Source organism: Miniopterus natalensis, chromosome 2 (assembly GCF_054644295.1).
Source record: "Miniopterus natalensis isolate mMinNat1 chromosome 2, mMinNat1.hap1, whole genome shotgun sequence".
In the NCBI taxonomy this organism is placed as follows: Eukaryota; Metazoa; Chordata; class Mammalia; order Chiroptera; family Miniopteridae; genus Miniopterus; species Miniopterus natalensis.
Genome location: NC_142082.1, coordinates 167,482,746 through 167,498,770, shown reverse-complemented (window position 1 = coordinate 167,498,770; position 16,025 = coordinate 167,482,746). Strand labels below are relative to the sequence as shown.

Genomic DNA, 16,025 nt, shown 5'->3' with positions numbered 1-16,025 from the left:
CTCGGCCTCGGTCTCGGCCAACTCGCTCAGCGCCTCCCCCTCTCCGATCCCCACCCTCCCCCTCGCCGCCCGCCTGGCGCTCCCTCCCTCGCGTCTCCCTCCTGGCCCCTCTCTCCCAGTTCCTCCGCGCTCCCTCCTTCTCCCTCTTCCTCTCCTCTCCCATCCCCCTCTCCCGAGCTCCCTCCCTTCGCCCGCGGCTTTCCTGTGCTAGTCGCCGGACGCGCCGCCCAGCTCGCCCGCAGCCCCGCGTCGGGCCGGGGCCAGGGGCCAGGACCCATTTTGGGGGGACCGCTGGCCTCGGGGAGGGGTTAGGAGGGGGCGAGGGAGAAGACCGCCCGGGAAGGGGCGGGGGCCGCGGGCGGAGGCCTCCTAGGGGGCCCGGGATAGCGCGAGTGCGGGCCGCGCGGGTCGGCGCGGGCGGTGGGCGAGAGCCAGCGGGGCTGAGCCGCGCGGAGAGCCGGCGGGGCGGCGGGGGCGGCGGGGCGAGCGGAGCGGCCGGCCGGCGGGGCGGCGGGGGCGCGCGGGGCGGCGGGGGCGGGCGGCGCGGCGCGGGCATTCCGGGCGGCCGCGGGGAGGCGGCGGGCCTGGGGAGGGGCTGAGCGAGAGCTGGGGTCGGGATTTGCTCCGGGGCCGGCGAGCGATCGGGGCCAGGTGGGGAAGAAAAGGGGGATGGGGGCCGCCCTCGGAGAGGGTCGGGGCCGCCGCCGCCTTCGTTGCGGCGGCGACTGAAGCGGGAAGAGCAGAGGGGGGCGGGGGAGCGGCCGCCGCCGCCCCCCGGAGGCGCCGGAGCCCCGAATCCGGCTCGGAGCCAGCCAGCCGTCCCGAGCTACAAGCAGGTAAGGTCTGCAGCCACCCGGCCTCGGGCACGCCCGGGTTCGGGCCCGCGGCTCCCCACCCCCATCCCTCCCAGTTCTCCCTCCCGCCGCCGCCGCCTCCATTTGTTATTTTTCTGATCGGGTGCCCCCACTGAGAGCACTGACCGGCCTGAGGTTGGGGGTCCGAGTGGGGCCGGTTCCCCGAGGAGGGAAGGGGGCCAGGCACCCGGAGGATCGGGCAGGTGGGGGGAGGTGGTAAGGTCTCAGGAGGAGGGCTAATGGGGCAAAGGGGGTAGCCAGGACCCCCGGACCAAAAGAGGAATTCGGAGGTGGAGGGTTGGCGGGGGGGGAACGGGGGACGCCTGTGAGGGGGCTCTGGGGCGAAGGCAAAAAGGATTGGAGAGATGGCAGCGAGGTGGGGCATAAGGAGGGTATCCGGGAAAAGCCCCCAAGGCCCAGAACCCGGGTTTCAGAGCCCGGGCTTGGAGATGGTAGATATGCAAGGGAAGTGGGAACTGGGGAAGGGGTGTGGTAGCTGGAAAGAGGGGTGGTGGCTGATGAGGGAGGAGAAGGGAACCTGGGGAAAGGGCCAAGGAGGGGTACACCTTTGAGAAGACCCCGAGGTGTTTCTGGGTGGAATTGGGGAGGCAGTACCTTTGTGATTCAATTTTCATTCTCCTACTTCAGGGGAAGTTCTTTTTTTTTTTCTCCCAGTTTCAGACATAGTTACTTCTTGGCGAGGAGCACACTGGGGTCCAGTAGTGTGGGTCATCCTAAAACTGATGGAGGGAGGAGCACTGACGGGAGAGTGAGGGAGAAAGGGTTTCTGGGAGGGTGGAAACAGAGAATTGGGCCATTTTGTAGGCACTTCAGATAAGTTGTCACCTCCACCTTCAAATCCTTAGAGCATTCCACTGCCCCTCTAGCTGTGGGTTTCCGGGGTGGGGGTGGGTGGGGGGCGGGTGCGTGGGTGTCTTTATTACTATTGGAGCTAAAAGATTTTCCCTTTGTGCATGGGTTTATTTCTACTGGGGTAGGTATTCTTAAGCTCTCTTCCCTAAGGGTACTATAGGAGAGTAGGAGTCGCTTTGGCAACTGGAGGGGGAGTGGCTGGCAGATGGACCCCTGGGATGGACTCTTGAGGGGGTTCTACCATTTCGTTGCCATGGCAGTGATCCAGTGGGATGTCCAGTAGGTGGGGGTTCAGCATGTTGATTGGACTTCAGCCTTTGGCTATGTCCTTGGGACCATTGTCTGGGTTCTAGAGAATGTTTCTAGTGTTGCTAATGGATGGGTTTTCCAGGGGGTCCACCCCCTTCCATCTAGCAATCTGTTGGACACAGGTAGATATGTTACTTGGCAGTCCTGGTGTTTCTCCAAGTCCCTCCCCCTAGCCATGGTGGGAGCATGGAAATGCTCTGTTTGTTATACCATTTTTTGGTAATTCTTTCTCTTATGTATAGGGATTTTTTGTATGCAGTAGTTTTTTTTTTTTTTTGCCTCTTTGCACTTACTGATATTCTTCCATTTTCCTAAACTTGAGTCTCCCTTCCCCAACCAGCCTTTTCTTCTTTTGACACAATGACCCCTCCTTTCCTCAGCTAACCCTCGACCTATTTCCCTGACCTTGTAGGAATGGCTGGGTTTTCGACACCCATCTCAGGTGAGGGTGGCCCAGGGGAGAGGGCTATGGAACAACCTGGTGCAGTGGAATACTTTGGAACTGGAGCCAGGAGACCTGGGTCTAGTCCTAGCTGTACTTCTGTGACCTTGGGCAAGTCACTTCTGTTTCTTTGAGCCCTGGCTTCATTGTAAGTTGAAGGGGTTATATAGATAAGATGATTTCTGAGGCCTCTCTGACAATCCTGAATTCTCTGAAGGCTTAAGCCAGTGCATTGTTACCTGCTGGTTTGGGCTGCATTGTTACCTAGCAGTCACTTTGGACTGGTTTGTTATTCTGGCAGATCTGGAATGATGATGGGGGTTGGGCCAGTTATCCTGAAATTCACTCTGCAAGTCCTTCCCAGAAAACCCTTGTGCGGCTATTGTATTCCCTCTGACATCCTTCTCACATACCTCCCTTAATTTATTTTTCTGTTCTTAGAGACTCTTTCCCTATTTCTCACTTTTCCACTTCCCCAGTCTGATCTTTATCATTTTCCTTTTGCAGTAAGGCATTGAAGGTGAATGAGCTTAGTGTGTTGCCAGATACATAGTAGGTGCTCTATGTTAGTTATAGTGACTGGCTACTAGGGCAAGATGGAGTGTAGTTTAGCTTGCTGGTGCTAAAACATGCCCCTGGGTCAGACACATAAATACAACCCTAACTTCTTCTCTTCTCCTGCCCCTCCTTACCCCAGGATTACCTACCTTTTAATGACTGCTTTTGTCCTTCAAGGCTACTCATTGCTTATTTTAATCAGATTTCAGCTGATTTTTAAAGTTGAGGTATGGGGAGGGGCACACTGGGATTGCGCAGGTACATTCCTGCATTTCTCTGACCTTTTGGATTCTGAGCTCTAATTGACTTGGTGAGCAGGTTCTGTGATGGGAAGGAGAGATAGGCACTCTCCTAAGAGGGGCTTGCAAAGACATACCAGTCACAAGTAGTCATCATAGTCATCCTTGTGCTTTTGTTAAGATTGTTTTCCCCTTTTGTTATTTGGGTTTTATTCTTTGGATTTTTTTTTTTTTTGGTTGACAGTATTTTAAGATCAACCTATACAACAAAAATGTGCTAATAGTTACAGTTCAAAAAAAGTGGCTGGTTTACTGGGCAGAGCATCAGTTGTACGTTCAGAAGACCTGGAGCTCTGTTCCAGCTATTTTGTTACTCTAAGTAAATTCTTATTAAGTTTCCTGGAAATGTTAGGCTCACCCCTCCCTACCTGCCTCAGTATGGTTCAGTGGAGGTGAGTGAGAAGTAATTACTTTGTATTCCTTGGGGAAAATGTGATCTAGAATGTGGAAATGCCATTTACCTAGCCAGGCCTAATAACTCAGAACAGGCAGGTAAGCTTACTCTGTTCCCACTGAGGCCAGCAGCACTTTATCCAAGAAGACCAAAGTTAGTGGGTTTAACGGTCAAGAACGAGAACAGAGCCTAGCCAGCATGGCTCAGGGGCTGAGCATCGACCTAGGATCCAGGAGATCAAGGTTTGATTCCTAGTCAGGGCACATGCCCGGGTTGTGGGCTTGATCCCCAGTAGGGGGCGTTCAAGAGGCAGCTGATCAATGAACTCTCATCATTGACATTTCTATATCTCTCTTTCCCTTCCTCTCTCTGAAATCAATAAAGACATATTAAAAAAAAAAAAAAAAAAGAACAAGAACAGAACACCCATCTGTACATGACATCAGTGGGGGATAAAATAGTAACAAGGTAACATTCTTGCTCTCAAAAGATCCTGTGATCAGTATGGAAAGACATGACACTTAGCACGAAATACAAACCAGTGCAAATAAAAATAGCTAACTATATAGATATAGATATCAACATTGGTATAGATAGACTATGAGGAGTTGTGTGTCCCCATCTTAGCCAAGTGAGAGGATAGGCTCACAAATTTGTATTGGGTGCTCACTGATAGTCACTGATTTGGTTGGTAAAGTGAAAGTCCTGCCTTTTCCTCTAGTCTTTGGGAACCCAAGCACTAAAGAGGGGGTTCTTTATGAGGCTCTCAAAAACGAAGTTCTACACTTTGGGGATACCTAGGTTTGCTCTTGAGATTGGTAGGGTTTCATGCTTTTGCATTGTAGAACAGGATATTCTTCTCCTACTCACTTAAAAAGATTCTTTTCATCATCTCTCGGGTTGATTTAGGTCTTCTGAGGATTATCTCATCAACTTCTGACGAGAATATAGCAAAGTATAGAAGAGAGAACATGGGCTTTGAAGTCAGGGAGAGGTGGGCTTGATTCTGGTGCTGTCACTGGTTCCTCTGTATTCATCACATGAAGTTGGCAAGTCAGAATCACAATCTTTGTGCCTTAGTTTCCTCACCTATATATTGGAAATAATAAGAACACCTACTTTTCAGGGTTGGTTGTAAATATTAAATTATGTATGCAAGGGCTTGACATAAAGAGGATGCTCTTTAATAAGTTAATACTTTAGCTATGTTTCTTGATGTTCTTTTGTAAGGCTCTGTGGAGTTTGTATGTGCACAAATATTTTCTAGGGAGCATGAAGGGTAAAATAGTGTCATCTCCTGAATTGGGGCTCACACAGATACATCTGAGTTTTATCACCTTCCCCAGAGGTGAAAGAGATGATACTGTAAACAGAGTCTCCCTCACTTGTAGGTAGCGGGATAGTCCATGGAGCCAGTAAGTCAGCGATGTGTTGTGGGGCCTGTACTTCTTCACTGAAAGGCCTAGGGCTAGGCCACTTCTCAGCCCCTTGACAAACACAGGGGTAACCCCCTTAGACTCTATTCCCTGATTTGGAGACTTTAATGGTCTTTTTCTAACAGGCTTCACTGAAAACATCCTGCAAGTTCCAGGTGCTTACACTGGAAACTTGGAGCTCCTGCTTCCCACTTCCCAGGCCACAGCTGTGGGGAACTTGGGGTGAAGCAGAGAAGTTTCTGTATTCAGCTGCCCAGGCAGAGGAGAATGGGGTCTCCACAGCCTGAAGAATGAAGACACGACAGAATAAAGACTCAGTGAGTGACAGCTTAAATGAGAGACATGAAAGATTAGGGGCAGGGAAGCTATGGGGGAGGGCCTGGAGAGAAAGAATAAAAATAAGGCACATCCTAAAGTTAGGTGCAGTGTAAAAAAACCTTTTTATTGTTTCCTTTCTTCTTCAGATGTCAATGAGGAGTGGACGGAAGAAAGAGGCCCCTGGGCCCCGGGAAGAGCTGAGATCGAGGGGCCGGGCCTCCCCTGGAGGGGTCAGCACGTCCAGCAGTGATGGCAAAGCCGAGAAGTCTAGGCAGACAGCCAAGGTATTCTATCCTGAGGTCCTCGCACAGGATGCCCAGGCATTGGGGCTGAGGGTATATGTGTGTGTTGTGGGGGAACTTTCTCTCTAGTAAGAGTAATGGTGGAGGTTTGGGAGGTATAAGACAGGAATTTTCTCTTTCTCTCTAACAGAAGGCACGAGTAGAAGAAGCCTCCACTCCAAAGGTCAGCAAACAGGGCCGGAGTGAGGAGATCTCAGAGAGTGAAAGTGAGGAGACCAATGCACCAAAAAAGACCAAAACTGAGGTGGGAGACCCTTGCAGCCACCCTGACCCATCTTCTGACTATTCTTTCCCCTACACTTTCTTTCATTCAGTATTCCTACTTTAATCTGACCTGGGATATAAGAGAAAAGTCATATCCTAATGCTTATTAAAGTGGTCCTGTCTATATCAGACAGATCTTTAGGGCTTTTGCCAGACCACTAGATGACCAGGCGGGGCCAAAGGGGATTGGAAGAGTTTGGAGGAATCTAGCCTTTCCTTTTCTAGGTCCTGATTTTTAGGAATGGGCTGGGGAGGAGGTTAAGGGTGAGAAGTCGTAGCGGAAGGAATAGATAAATCATAAGGAAAATGCAGAAGTGGACCTTTTAAGAACCAAGGGTTTCTGGGATGTTAAAGGGGTAGAGGAGTTGAGAGGAGGGTGCATATGAGCTGGTAGAAGACAGGGATTTGGGTTCAGCTGTGGATAGGCAGAAGGTGCTTGAGAGACGGTCACTTGAAGACGGAATAGGGATTTACAAGGAGGGAAACAAGACTAGCTGCTAGGAATCTGCTGTCCAGAGATGGTAGGGAAGTGGGCTTGAGTAAGTATTCATCACGACATGGCACAGTGGTGTGCTGTGAGGGGGAAATGATTTTGTGCAAGGGAGCCCCCAAATCTAGGGGAAGCAAGAAAGGAAAGGTAAAGGGGAAAAACTGCCCTCCTTCTTCTGCAGCAGGAGCTCCCTCGGCCACAGTCCCCCTCGGATCTGGACAGCTTAGATGGGCGGAGCCTCAATGATGATGGCAGCAGTGACCCGAGGGATATAGACCAGGATAACCGAAGCACGTCCCCCAGCATCTACAGCCCTGGAAGTGTGGAGAATGACTCCGACTCGTCTTCTGGCTTGTCCCAGGGTCCAGCCCGCCCCTACCACCCACCTCCACTCTTTCCTCCCTCCCCTCCACCACCAGATAGCAACCCTCGACAGCCAGAGCCTGGATTTGAACCCCATCCTGTGACACCCTCTGGATATCATGCTCCCATGGAGCCCCCCACATCTCGGATGTTCCAGGCTCCTTCTGGGGCCCCTCCCCCTCATTCACAGCTCTACCCTGGGGGTGCTGGTGGAGGAGTTTTGTCTGGACCCCCAATGGGTCCCAAGGGGGGAGGGGCTGCCTCTTCAGTGGGGGCCCCTAGTGGGGGTAAGCAGCTCCCCCCACCCACTACTCCCATTTCAATATCAAGTTCTGGGGCTGGTGGTGCTCCCCCAACAAAGCCGCCTAACACTCCAGTAGGTGGTGGAAACATACCTTCTGCTCCACCACCAGCCACCTTCCCCCATGTGACACCAAACCTGCCTCCCCCACCTGCTCTGAGACCCCTTAACAATGCATCAGCCTCTCCTCCTGGCCTGGGAGCCCAGCCACTACCTGGGCATCTGCCCTCTCCTCATGCCATGGGGCAGGGTATGGGTGGACTTCCTCCTGGCCCAGAGAAGGGCCCTACTCTTGCTCCCTCACCCCATCCTTTGCCCCCTTCTTCTTCTTCTGCCCCAGCCCCCCCAATGAGGTATCCTTATTCATCCTCTAGTAGTAGCTCTGCAGCAGCCGCCTCTTCCAGTTCTTCGTCTTCCTCTGCCTCCCAATACCCAGCTTCCCAGGCATTGCCCAGTTATCCCCACTCCTTCCCTCCCCCAACAAGCCTCTCTGTCTCTAATCAGCCACCCAAATATACTCAGCCTTCTCTCCCATCCCAGGCTGTGTGGAGCCAGGGTCCCCCACCACCTCCTGCCTATGGCCGCCTCTTAGCCAACAACAATGCCCATCCAGGCCCCTTCCCTCCTACTGGAGGCCAATCCACTGCCCACCCACCAGCCCCAACGCATCACCATCACCACCAGCAACAGCAACAACAGCAGCAGCAGCAACAGCAGCAGCAGCAGCAGCAGCAGCAACATCATGGGAGCTCTGGGCCCCCTCCACCTGGAGCATATCCCCACCCCCTAGAGAGTAGTAATTCCCACCATGCACACCCTTATGCCATGTCTCCCTCCTTGGGCTCTCTAAGGCCCTATCCCCCAGGGCCAGCACACCTGCCCCCACCTCACAGCCAGGTGTCCTACAGCCAAGCAGGCCCCAATGGCCCCCCAGCCTCCTCTTCTTCCAACTCCTCTTCCTCCTCTCAAGCGTCCTACCCATGTTCACACCCCTCTCCTTCCCAGGGCCCCCAAGGGGCGTCCTACCCCTTCCCACCCGTGCCTCCGGTTACCACCTCCTCGGCTACACTTTCCACAGTCATTGCCACAGTGGCTTCCTCGCCAGCAGGCTACAAAACAGCCTCCCCACCTGGGCCCTCACCATATGGAAAGAGAGCCCCATCCCCAGGGGCCTACAAGACAGCCACCCCACCAGGATACAAGCCAGGGTCACCACCCTCCTTCCGAACGGGGACCCCACCAGGCTACAGGGGCACCTCGCCGCCCGCAGGCCCAGGGACCTTCAAGCCTGGCTCACCCCCCGTGGGGCCTGGGCCATTGCCACCTGCAGGACCCTCAGGCTTGTCATCCCTGGCACCACCTCCTGCCGGCCCTGCCTCGGGGCCACCCCTGAGTGCCACGCAGATCAAACAGGAGCCGGCTGAGGAGTATGAGACCCCAGAGAGCCCAGTGCCCACTGCCCGCAGCCCCTCGCCCCCTCCCAAGGTGGTAGACGTGCCCAGCCATGCCAGTCAGTCAGCCAGGTGAGTGGGGCGCCAGCGGGCCTGGGACGGGGAGCTGGGAACGGCGAAGGGGTAACAGAGGGAGTAGGCATGGGGTGGGGTTTGCGTTCATAAGGTGTTTTTTATAGTACTGCTGACCCTCGCCCTGCCTCCCCAGCCTTTGGGGGCTGGCTTTGGGCCGGAGTCACCTTGGGCCGCTGGCAGGGGCTGAGCGCGCGCTGCCTCCGTGCCCCGCAGGTTCAACAAACACCTGGACCGCGGTTTTAACTCGTGCGCGCGCAGCGACTTGTACTTCGTGCCACTGGAGGGCTCCAAGCTGGCCAAGAAGCGGGCCGACCTGGTGGAGAAAGTGCGGCGCGAGGCCGAGCAGCGCGCGCGCGAAGAAAAGGAGCGCGAGCGCGAGCGGGAACGTGAGAAGGAGCGCGAGCGCGAGAAGGAGCGCGAGCTGGAACGGAGCGTGGTGAGTGCGTCACCACGTGCGCCTCCCGCCTTCTGGCCTTCCCTTGGCGCCGCGCGGGGAGGCATGAGGGGCGGGGAAGTCACTGCGCCACCTCTTGGGCTGGAGGAAGCGCTGCAGCCCAGGAAATGGAGATCAAAGGATTCCTGCGAGAAGAATGTTTGGGTGGGGGAAGGACAGCTCAGGTCAGACTACCTGCGGATTGTAAGAGCCGCTATTCAGGAGAAGGGGGTAGGGAAGTTCCTGGTAGGCTCAGTTCCAGTATTTTGGCACTCAGCTGTTGAGATAAACTGGCAACTCAGTACTGGCCACCTTTTTTGTTTTTGTTTTTTGTTTTTAAATTGATTTTTAGAGAAAGGAAGGGGGGAGAGAGAAACATGTGAGAAACACTGATGGGTTGCCTTCCGCTCCTGCCCTGACGGGGATCAAACCTGCAACCTTGGTGTATGGGATGATGCTTCAACCAACTGAGCCGCACCAGCCAGGGCCTGGCCACCTTTTTATGGAACTGCTCTTCTGACTCCTCTTCTCCCTGTACCCCACAGAAGTTGGCTCAGGAGGGCCGTGCTCCAGTGGAGTGCCCATCTCTTGGCCCAGTGCCGCATCGCCCTCCGTTTGAACCGGGCAGTGCTGTGGCTACAGTGCCCCCCTACCTGGGTCCTGACACTCCAGCCCTGCGCACTCTCAGTGAATATGCTCGGCCCCACGTCATGTCTCCTGGCAATCGAAACCATCCGTTCTACGTGCCCCTGGGGGCAGTGGACCCGGGCCTCCTGGGTTATAATGTCCCTGCCCTCTACAGCAGTGACCCAGCAGCCCGGGAGAGGGAGCGGGAGGCCCGAGAAAGAGACCTCCGTGACCGCCTCAAACCTGGCTTTGAGGTGAAGCCCAGTGAGCTGGAACCCCTACATGGGGTTCCTGGGCCTGGCCTGGATCCCTTCCCCCGACATGGGGGCCTAGCTCTGCAGCCTGGCCCACCTGGCCTACACCCTTTCCCCTTTCACCCGAGCCTGGGGCCCCTGGAGAGAGAACGTCTGGCGCTGGCTGCTGGGCCAGCCCTGCGGCCTGACATGTCCTACGCAGAGCGTCTGGCAGCTGAGAGGCAGCATGCAGAAAGGGTGGCAGCCCTGGGCAATGACCCGCTGGCCCGGCTGCAGATGCTCAATGTGACCCCCCATCACCACCAGCACTCCCACATCCACTCTCACCTGCACCTCCACCAGCAGGATGCCATCCATGCAGGTGAGACTCCTACTTCCTTCCTTGCCCCCAGCAAATGACTGGGCTCTTCTATTTCTCAAGCCAGGACCTCCCTAGTCTGGCATGAACTCTCTCGAGTGCTCCCCTGCCCTTTGCCTCCTTGTCATCCACTAGCCTGTCACCTCATACCCTAGCCTTGCCACAAAGACTATTCCCCACATCCCCACCCTCTTCAGAGTCTAACATCAAACCCATGATAGAGGCCAAAGCTAGAAACCTTTGAAAGAGCACCACCTTCCTACCGTTACAGCCCATTTCTCCCAGCCCCTCACATACCTGTTTTCTTGTTCTTTCGGATTCAGTTCTCTTGTGGCTTCTTGCCATATTCTCTTCCCAGCTGTAGGTCCTGTATGTTCCTCCCCATCTCTGTGCCTTTTCGGAAAGAGCCCTGTAGCTGTGGTTGTGGGCATTGTAGGTGGTAGTGAGCTTTACTTACTGTCACTTCACCATATTTCTTATTACCCAGTATAGCCTTACAATCATGCTCATTCCAATCTCCCTGGAGCTTTCTCTTTGTTAACCTCCATTCTCTTCCTGTCTCTCTTTCTAAACTTTGTGCCCTCTTCCATCTTCTCTAAGCAGTCCACGCTCTCTTTCCTTTTCCTTAGACCCTCTGACAACTGTAATCTGTCCTCTGCCATCAGTGTGTCCCAGCTCCAGTAGCATCTTATTCTTGTCCATTGCGCTTCATTCCACTCTGGATCTCCCTCCCTGTGTTTGATTTTCCATCTCTCTTCCCAGGCTTGGATCCGTTCACCTACATGCATGGTTTTCCCCAAACCTGCCTTCTGGTGATACCTTCCTGTTCTCTATCCTCCAGCCTCTGCCTCAGTGCACCCTCTCATTGACCCCCTGGCCTCAGGGTCTCACCTTACCCGGATACCCTACCCAGCTGGGACCCTCCCCAACCCCCTTCTTCCTCACCCTCTGCACGAGAACGAAGTTCTTCGTCACCAGCTCTTTGGTAAGGATGGAGTTTGGGATTGGGGAAGGTCTAATGAGAGAAGGGCAGAAAGGAGGAATTTGGGTGATGGGATTGGCCTAGTTTGGCTTGGGGAGTGGTGAGGAGATGCCCAGAAGAGCTGGGAATGGGAGTAGGAGGTCTAGGGCTCTGCCCAAGAAAGGCATGTTTTAGTGTCAGGCTAAGAAGTTTGACTCCTAACCACCACTGGCATTTTGCAGGACTGCTGTTACCTAACTTTTTTAGTCTGTTTCTCTGTATTCCTGGCTCAGAGTAGGTCATCAGTCATGTGCCCTCTGCCCTTCCTGCCTACAGCTGCTCCTTACCGGGACCTGCCAGCTTCCCTCTCTGCCCCAATGTCAGCAGCTCACCAGCTGCAGGCCATGCACGCGCAGTCTGCTGAGCTGCAGCGCTTGGCACTGGAGCAGCAGCAGTGGCTGCATGCCCATCACCCGCTGCACAGTGTGCCACTACCTGCCCAGGAGGACTACTACAGGTACTACTGGGCACTCCTAGCCCAGGATTGAGGAGATGTAAGCCTGGGATGGGATATGGGCATGGTACAACTAGGCACTAGGTTCCTGGGGGAGGGATCTCCTCCACCATCATGTGAGAGGAGTCAGGTCAGGTTCAACCTCAGTCTCTTATCTCTGTTCTGCACACTGTGTCTCCCAGTCACCTGAAAAAGGAAAGTGACAAGCCGCTGTAAACCTGCAATCAAGAGAGCACCCGTGGCCCAAGTGTGCATCTGGACCTTGGAGGTCTCCCTCCCAGCCTGCCACCCAGAGCAAGGAAGGGTGCTGCTCAGTTGCAGGGCCTCAGCAGCTGGGCAGAGGGAGGGAGGAAGGGACAGATGGAAGACCAAGGCTCCTGTGGTGTGCAGAAGTGGGGAAGTGGCAGGGGCAGGGGCAGAAAGCGCACAGGATCTTGGACCAGGTCCCTCTTCTTGTCCCCCTGCTTTCTTCCTCTCCCATGCCCAACCCCTGTGGCCACTGCCCTTCCCCTATCCAGTTGGTGTGATTATTTCATCTGTTAGATGTGGCTGTTTTTTGCGTAGCATTGTGTGCCGCCCCTGCCCCTCCCCAGTCCCTGTGTGCGCGCCCCCCTCTGCGATGTATGCCCCTTGCCCCTACCCCACATTAATAATTTATATATATAAATATCTATATGACGCTCTTTAAAAACATCCCAACCAAAACCAACCAAACAAAACATCCTCACGACTCCCCAAGAAGATGGCTGTGACTCGTTATTTGCGGGCTACTGGGGCAGGGGTCTCTCTGCAGGAGGGCCTTCTAGAGAGACCCCCTGGGAAGTTGGAAGGGATGGGCCTTCTGAAGGGACTGGGTGGAGGGACCCTGGACAGTTGGAGAGGGTACCACCCGAGCCAGACCCCTTCGTCCTCCCAAGGCTGGGAAGTCTGGACGCTGGAGGCCTGGGACAAGCAGGCCTCTGCCAAGGTCAGGTCTAGGAAATAACTCGGACTTTTGAGGCGTTTCTTTTACTGGTCTGACAGCTAGGAGCCATCAGTCTGAATCCTTTCTGTGGAATAGTTTGAGACACAGTTATGAGGCAGAGGTTCAAGAGCCTTGGTTTCAACAGATGAAAGCGAGTAGAATTTTGGAGTCTACCTATGGTTTGAGAAGGGAGTAGGCGACAATTTCAAACGCTTAGAAGAGACAAGAAATTAGAGGGCGTTAAGCTGCAGGGCACATTCCTATACAAGGCCCTTTTAGGAAAGTACGGGAGCTGTTTTAGTTCCAAGCTTTTGTTGCTGCAAATCACTTTCTCCGTTCTTAAAAACTAAAGGGTGGGACTGGTCCTCTTGGCCAATCAGCATCTACCTCATTTGCATAAGCCCGTATAAAACATTTGCAAACTCTAGAAATGAACGATATGAATAAGTTCCGTAGAATACTATTTTTCCTTGTGAAAGTTACAGTGTCTCGTTGCTTATACGGCAATAGAAATCAAAAAAGTCCACTCTGAGCTCACCCTCACCAATATTGGAGTTCATGGATATTCCGCGTTCTCCCCGGGCCACTTCCTGTAGTGCTTACAGCTCTTTTTGAATTTGTCTAGTAGGTCTTCCGGTTTTTACCGGAAGGCCCTCCCTATTAAACGAGTCATTCCTAACAATAGAGTAACTTCAGTGGCAAGCAGATGTGTTTAAATGTTGCAGATTCACCGAGACACTTCCAACTTTTGAGGGTTTGCAGTGGGGTGGTGGGAACGACGCTCGAGGAACTTCCGGTTACGGCCGATGCCGTTTCCCCCCGCCCCCGGCAGCCTGGAGACCAGGTTTCGGAGCCGGCCCTTTCTTCCTGAGCATTTCCTTGGTTCTGCCCTACGTGCAATCTCCGTGGCACTATGGCGTCCGCCTCGGCCCAGCCTGCGGCCTTGAGTGCCGAACAGGCCAAGGGTGAGGAGCATAGTGTCCTAGTCACCGGGTGGGCTGCCTGCCGGAGGAGGGTGCAGGCGGAGGATAACAGCGAGCGAGAGATGTGCTTGCTTCGCCGGGGAGCGGGGTACCATCTTTCTCCCTCTAAGAGGAGTACCCTAGAGCGAGGGATTCGGCGCCGTGTTTATCGGGTTACTACGGCTTCAGTCCACTAATTTCCTGTCCTCTTCCCTGCACTGTCGGCTGGGCCTGCTGGCCATGCTCCGATGTCTACCCCGGGATGCCACCCTGGGTTGCATCTGCCACACAGTGGTCCTGGCCGAGGTGATCCAGGCGTTCTCCGCCCCTGAGAACGCCGTACGCATGGACGAGGCTCGGGACAACGCGTGCAACGACATGGGCAAGATGCTGCAGTTCGTGCTGCCCGTGGCCACACAGATTCAGCAGGAGGTTATCAAAGCTTATGGCTTCAGCTGCGACGGGGAAGGTGGGTCGGGAGGGGTCGGGGGTGGAGTGGGTCTGGGAGAGAGGGCGCTGGATCCTTTGGCTTCCCTGAGCTGTCATCTCCTTTCTTGCCACAGGGAGGCAGCCACAATCTAATAGTATTGGCACTGCGAGCCTAGGGGTCTTGTCTGAACTGTGCCAAGTAAAGTCCTAAGTGCATTTTGTAGTTACCATTAATTATACTATTCCATTTTTAAGATGAGGAAACAGACTCTTGTATTAAACTAAGTGCTGGAGTCAGCAGAGCTGAACCTGGACCCTGTTCTGAAAGCTTTTAGTGAGATGTGTGCATGACAAGTGGGCTTCTGCAGCCCCTCCAAGGTGTTTCAGCTAATCTCTGAGGGTTACAAGTTCAGTTTATTTAATGAGATCATGGTGTTCCCCAAGGGTGTTTACTGATTTAGGCCAGTTAGCCCGTGGTCCTCCTGTGCTGTGGTTATAGACGTGGGATCTTTCCTGGGTGTTCATACTTTGGATTAAATTGCTAAAATTGTTCACCTGATACTGAGAAGCACAGTGCTTTGGGATATTTCCATTCACTATATCCCATCTAGTTGTCCCTGTTGTAGACCAGGAAGTGGTTGATCCAAACCCCACAGGGCAGAGGCCTTGCATGTGCCTTGTTTTGCAGACAGCTACCTGGCCAGAGGGGAAGCAGCCAGTGACTCATGCTCAAGCTGCCCCCTCTCCTTATCTTGAGCATCTCCATTCCATGGGGATGTGGGTTGACGCTTAGATCCCCCTTGCAGGTGTCCTTAAGTTTGCCCGCTTGGTCAAGTCGTACGAAGCCCAGGATCCCGAGATTGCCAGCCTGTCAGGCAAGCTGAAGGCACTGTTCCTGCCACCCATGACACTGCCACCCCATGGGCCTGCTTCAGGTGGCAGCGTAGCTGCCTCCTGAGAGTTGGCCTCCCCTGTGATACTGCCTGGGAAGGGAAGATCTTGATGTCCCAGAGGTTAATAAATATGCCTGTGATTTAGCCTCAGCGTTAATCTTTTGTGACCTGACAGCCCCACCTTCTGCCCCCAGGTTCCCTCTGCCATTTCATTTCAGCAGCTGATATCCCTGTCCAGATCTTTCCTATGCTCTTGCTGGGCCCAACCCTGCTCCAAGGCAGGGTTGGAGGGCCGGCGGTCCCTCAACACCCTGGGTGGGTGGGCCTGCACTGGCAGCACCTGTGCTGAGGAGTGGGACTTCCCGGCTTTTCCTGAGGCCCCTAGGTGGCTGTGGACCAAGAGGCTCCCCCATTGGTTGGTGTTCAGTAGGCCAGGGTTATTTCCTGGTCCTTGCCGGGCCCTCCCTCCTGCTGCCATGTGAGCTTGAGCTCCAGGTGGAGCTTCAGGTGGCTCCTCCCCTCCCAATGGAAGGAGGCCCTGGACTCTCGACCTGAACAGAGGAGGCTGGAGGGAAAGGCAGGCTGCTGTGGGCGGCCTGAGGCCAGCCCCACCTCACCTGTCCCTTTTCTGGGCACCATTAGTCCAGGGGCTTGTTCCTGCAGTACCATTGGCCTGGTGGACAGCATCGAGGAAGAAGTGGCTGAGTTCAGAGCATTCTTCTCCACCAGGTTTGGGCCACTACACAGCTGCGCTTTGAGCTCAGCCCCACCTCTTGTGGCCCTCTGCCTGTGACTCTCCCTTCCCTCTGGGGAGATGCTGTCCCGTGGGTAAGTCCCCTGCTCCACCTGGGTGCTACAGTCTCCTGTTGGTTTGGAGGGAGGGGCAAGGCTCATGCTCACT

General features: G+C 54.5%; 2 protein-coding genes and 1 non-coding gene across 5 annotated transcripts; all 3 read left to right on the top strand.

Moving 5' to 3' along the window:
- The first annotated feature begins 621 nt into the window (after positions 1-621).
- Positions 622-12,617, top strand: ATN1 (atrophin 1). 3 transcript variants are annotated; one of them, XM_016221810.2, is made up of 10 exons: positions 622-836; positions 5,291-5,482; positions 5,630-5,767; positions 5,916-6,029; positions 6,724-8,726; positions 8,943-9,165; positions 9,708-10,404; positions 11,243-11,386; positions 11,699-11,879; positions 12,059-12,617. In XM_016221810.2, exons 2-10 carry the CDS (start codon positions 5,456-5,458, stop codon positions 12,090-12,092), a joined length of 3,561 nt encoding a protein of 1,186 aa, XP_016077296.2. In that variant the 5' UTR covers positions 622-836; positions 5,291-5,455; the 3' UTR covers positions 12,093-12,617. The 3 variants fall into 3 exon arrangements, with proteins under 3 accessions (XP_016077296.2, XP_016077295.2, XP_087670933.1); XM_016221809.2 differs by having other exon boundaries at positions 6,721-8,726; XM_087814807.1 differs by lacking the exon at positions 622-836 and having other exon boundaries at positions 5,288-5,482.
- Positions 12,618-12,718: 101 nt separating this feature from the next.
- Positions 12,719-15,268, top strand: C2H12orf57 (chromosome 2 C12orf57 homolog). The gene is made up of 3 exons (XM_016221815.2): positions 12,719-13,805; positions 14,095-14,271; positions 15,038-15,268. Exons 1-3 carry the CDS (start codon positions 13,754-13,756, stop codon positions 15,187-15,189), a joined length of 381 nt encoding a protein of 126 aa, XP_016077301.1. The 5' UTR covers positions 12,719-13,753; the 3' UTR covers positions 15,190-15,268.
- On the top strand, positions 13,434-13,496 carry LOC148093917 (U7 small nuclear RNA). The gene has a single exon (XR_015714121.1). It is a non-coding gene; the product is annotated as a U7 small nuclear RNA (small nuclear RNA).
- Positions 15,269-16,025: the final 757 nt, after the last annotated feature.

Coding starts and splice junctions, on each gene's coding strand:
- ATN1 (XM_016221809.2), top strand. CDS start 5,456: ATGAAGACACGACAGAATAAAGACTCA. Junction 8,727..8,942: donor CATGCCAGTCAGTCAGCCAG/GTGAGTGGGGCG, acceptor CGTGCCCCGCAG/GTTCAACAAACACCTGGACC. Junction 9,166..9,707: donor GCGAGCTGGAACGGAGCGTG/GTGAGTGCGTCA, acceptor TGTACCCCACAG/AAGTTGGCTCAGGAGGGCCG.
- C2H12orf57 (XM_016221815.2), top strand. CDS start 13,754: ATGGCGTCCGCCTCGGCCCAGCCTGCGGCCTTGAGTGCCGAACAGGCC. Junction 13,806..14,094: donor GAGTGCCGAACAGGCCAAGG/GTGAGGAGCATA, acceptor TCTGCCACACAG/TGGTCCTGGCCGAGGTGATC. Junction 14,272..15,037: donor CTTCAGCTGCGACGGGGAAG/GTGGGTCGGGAG, acceptor TCCCCCTTGCAG/GTGTCCTTAAGTTTGCCCGC.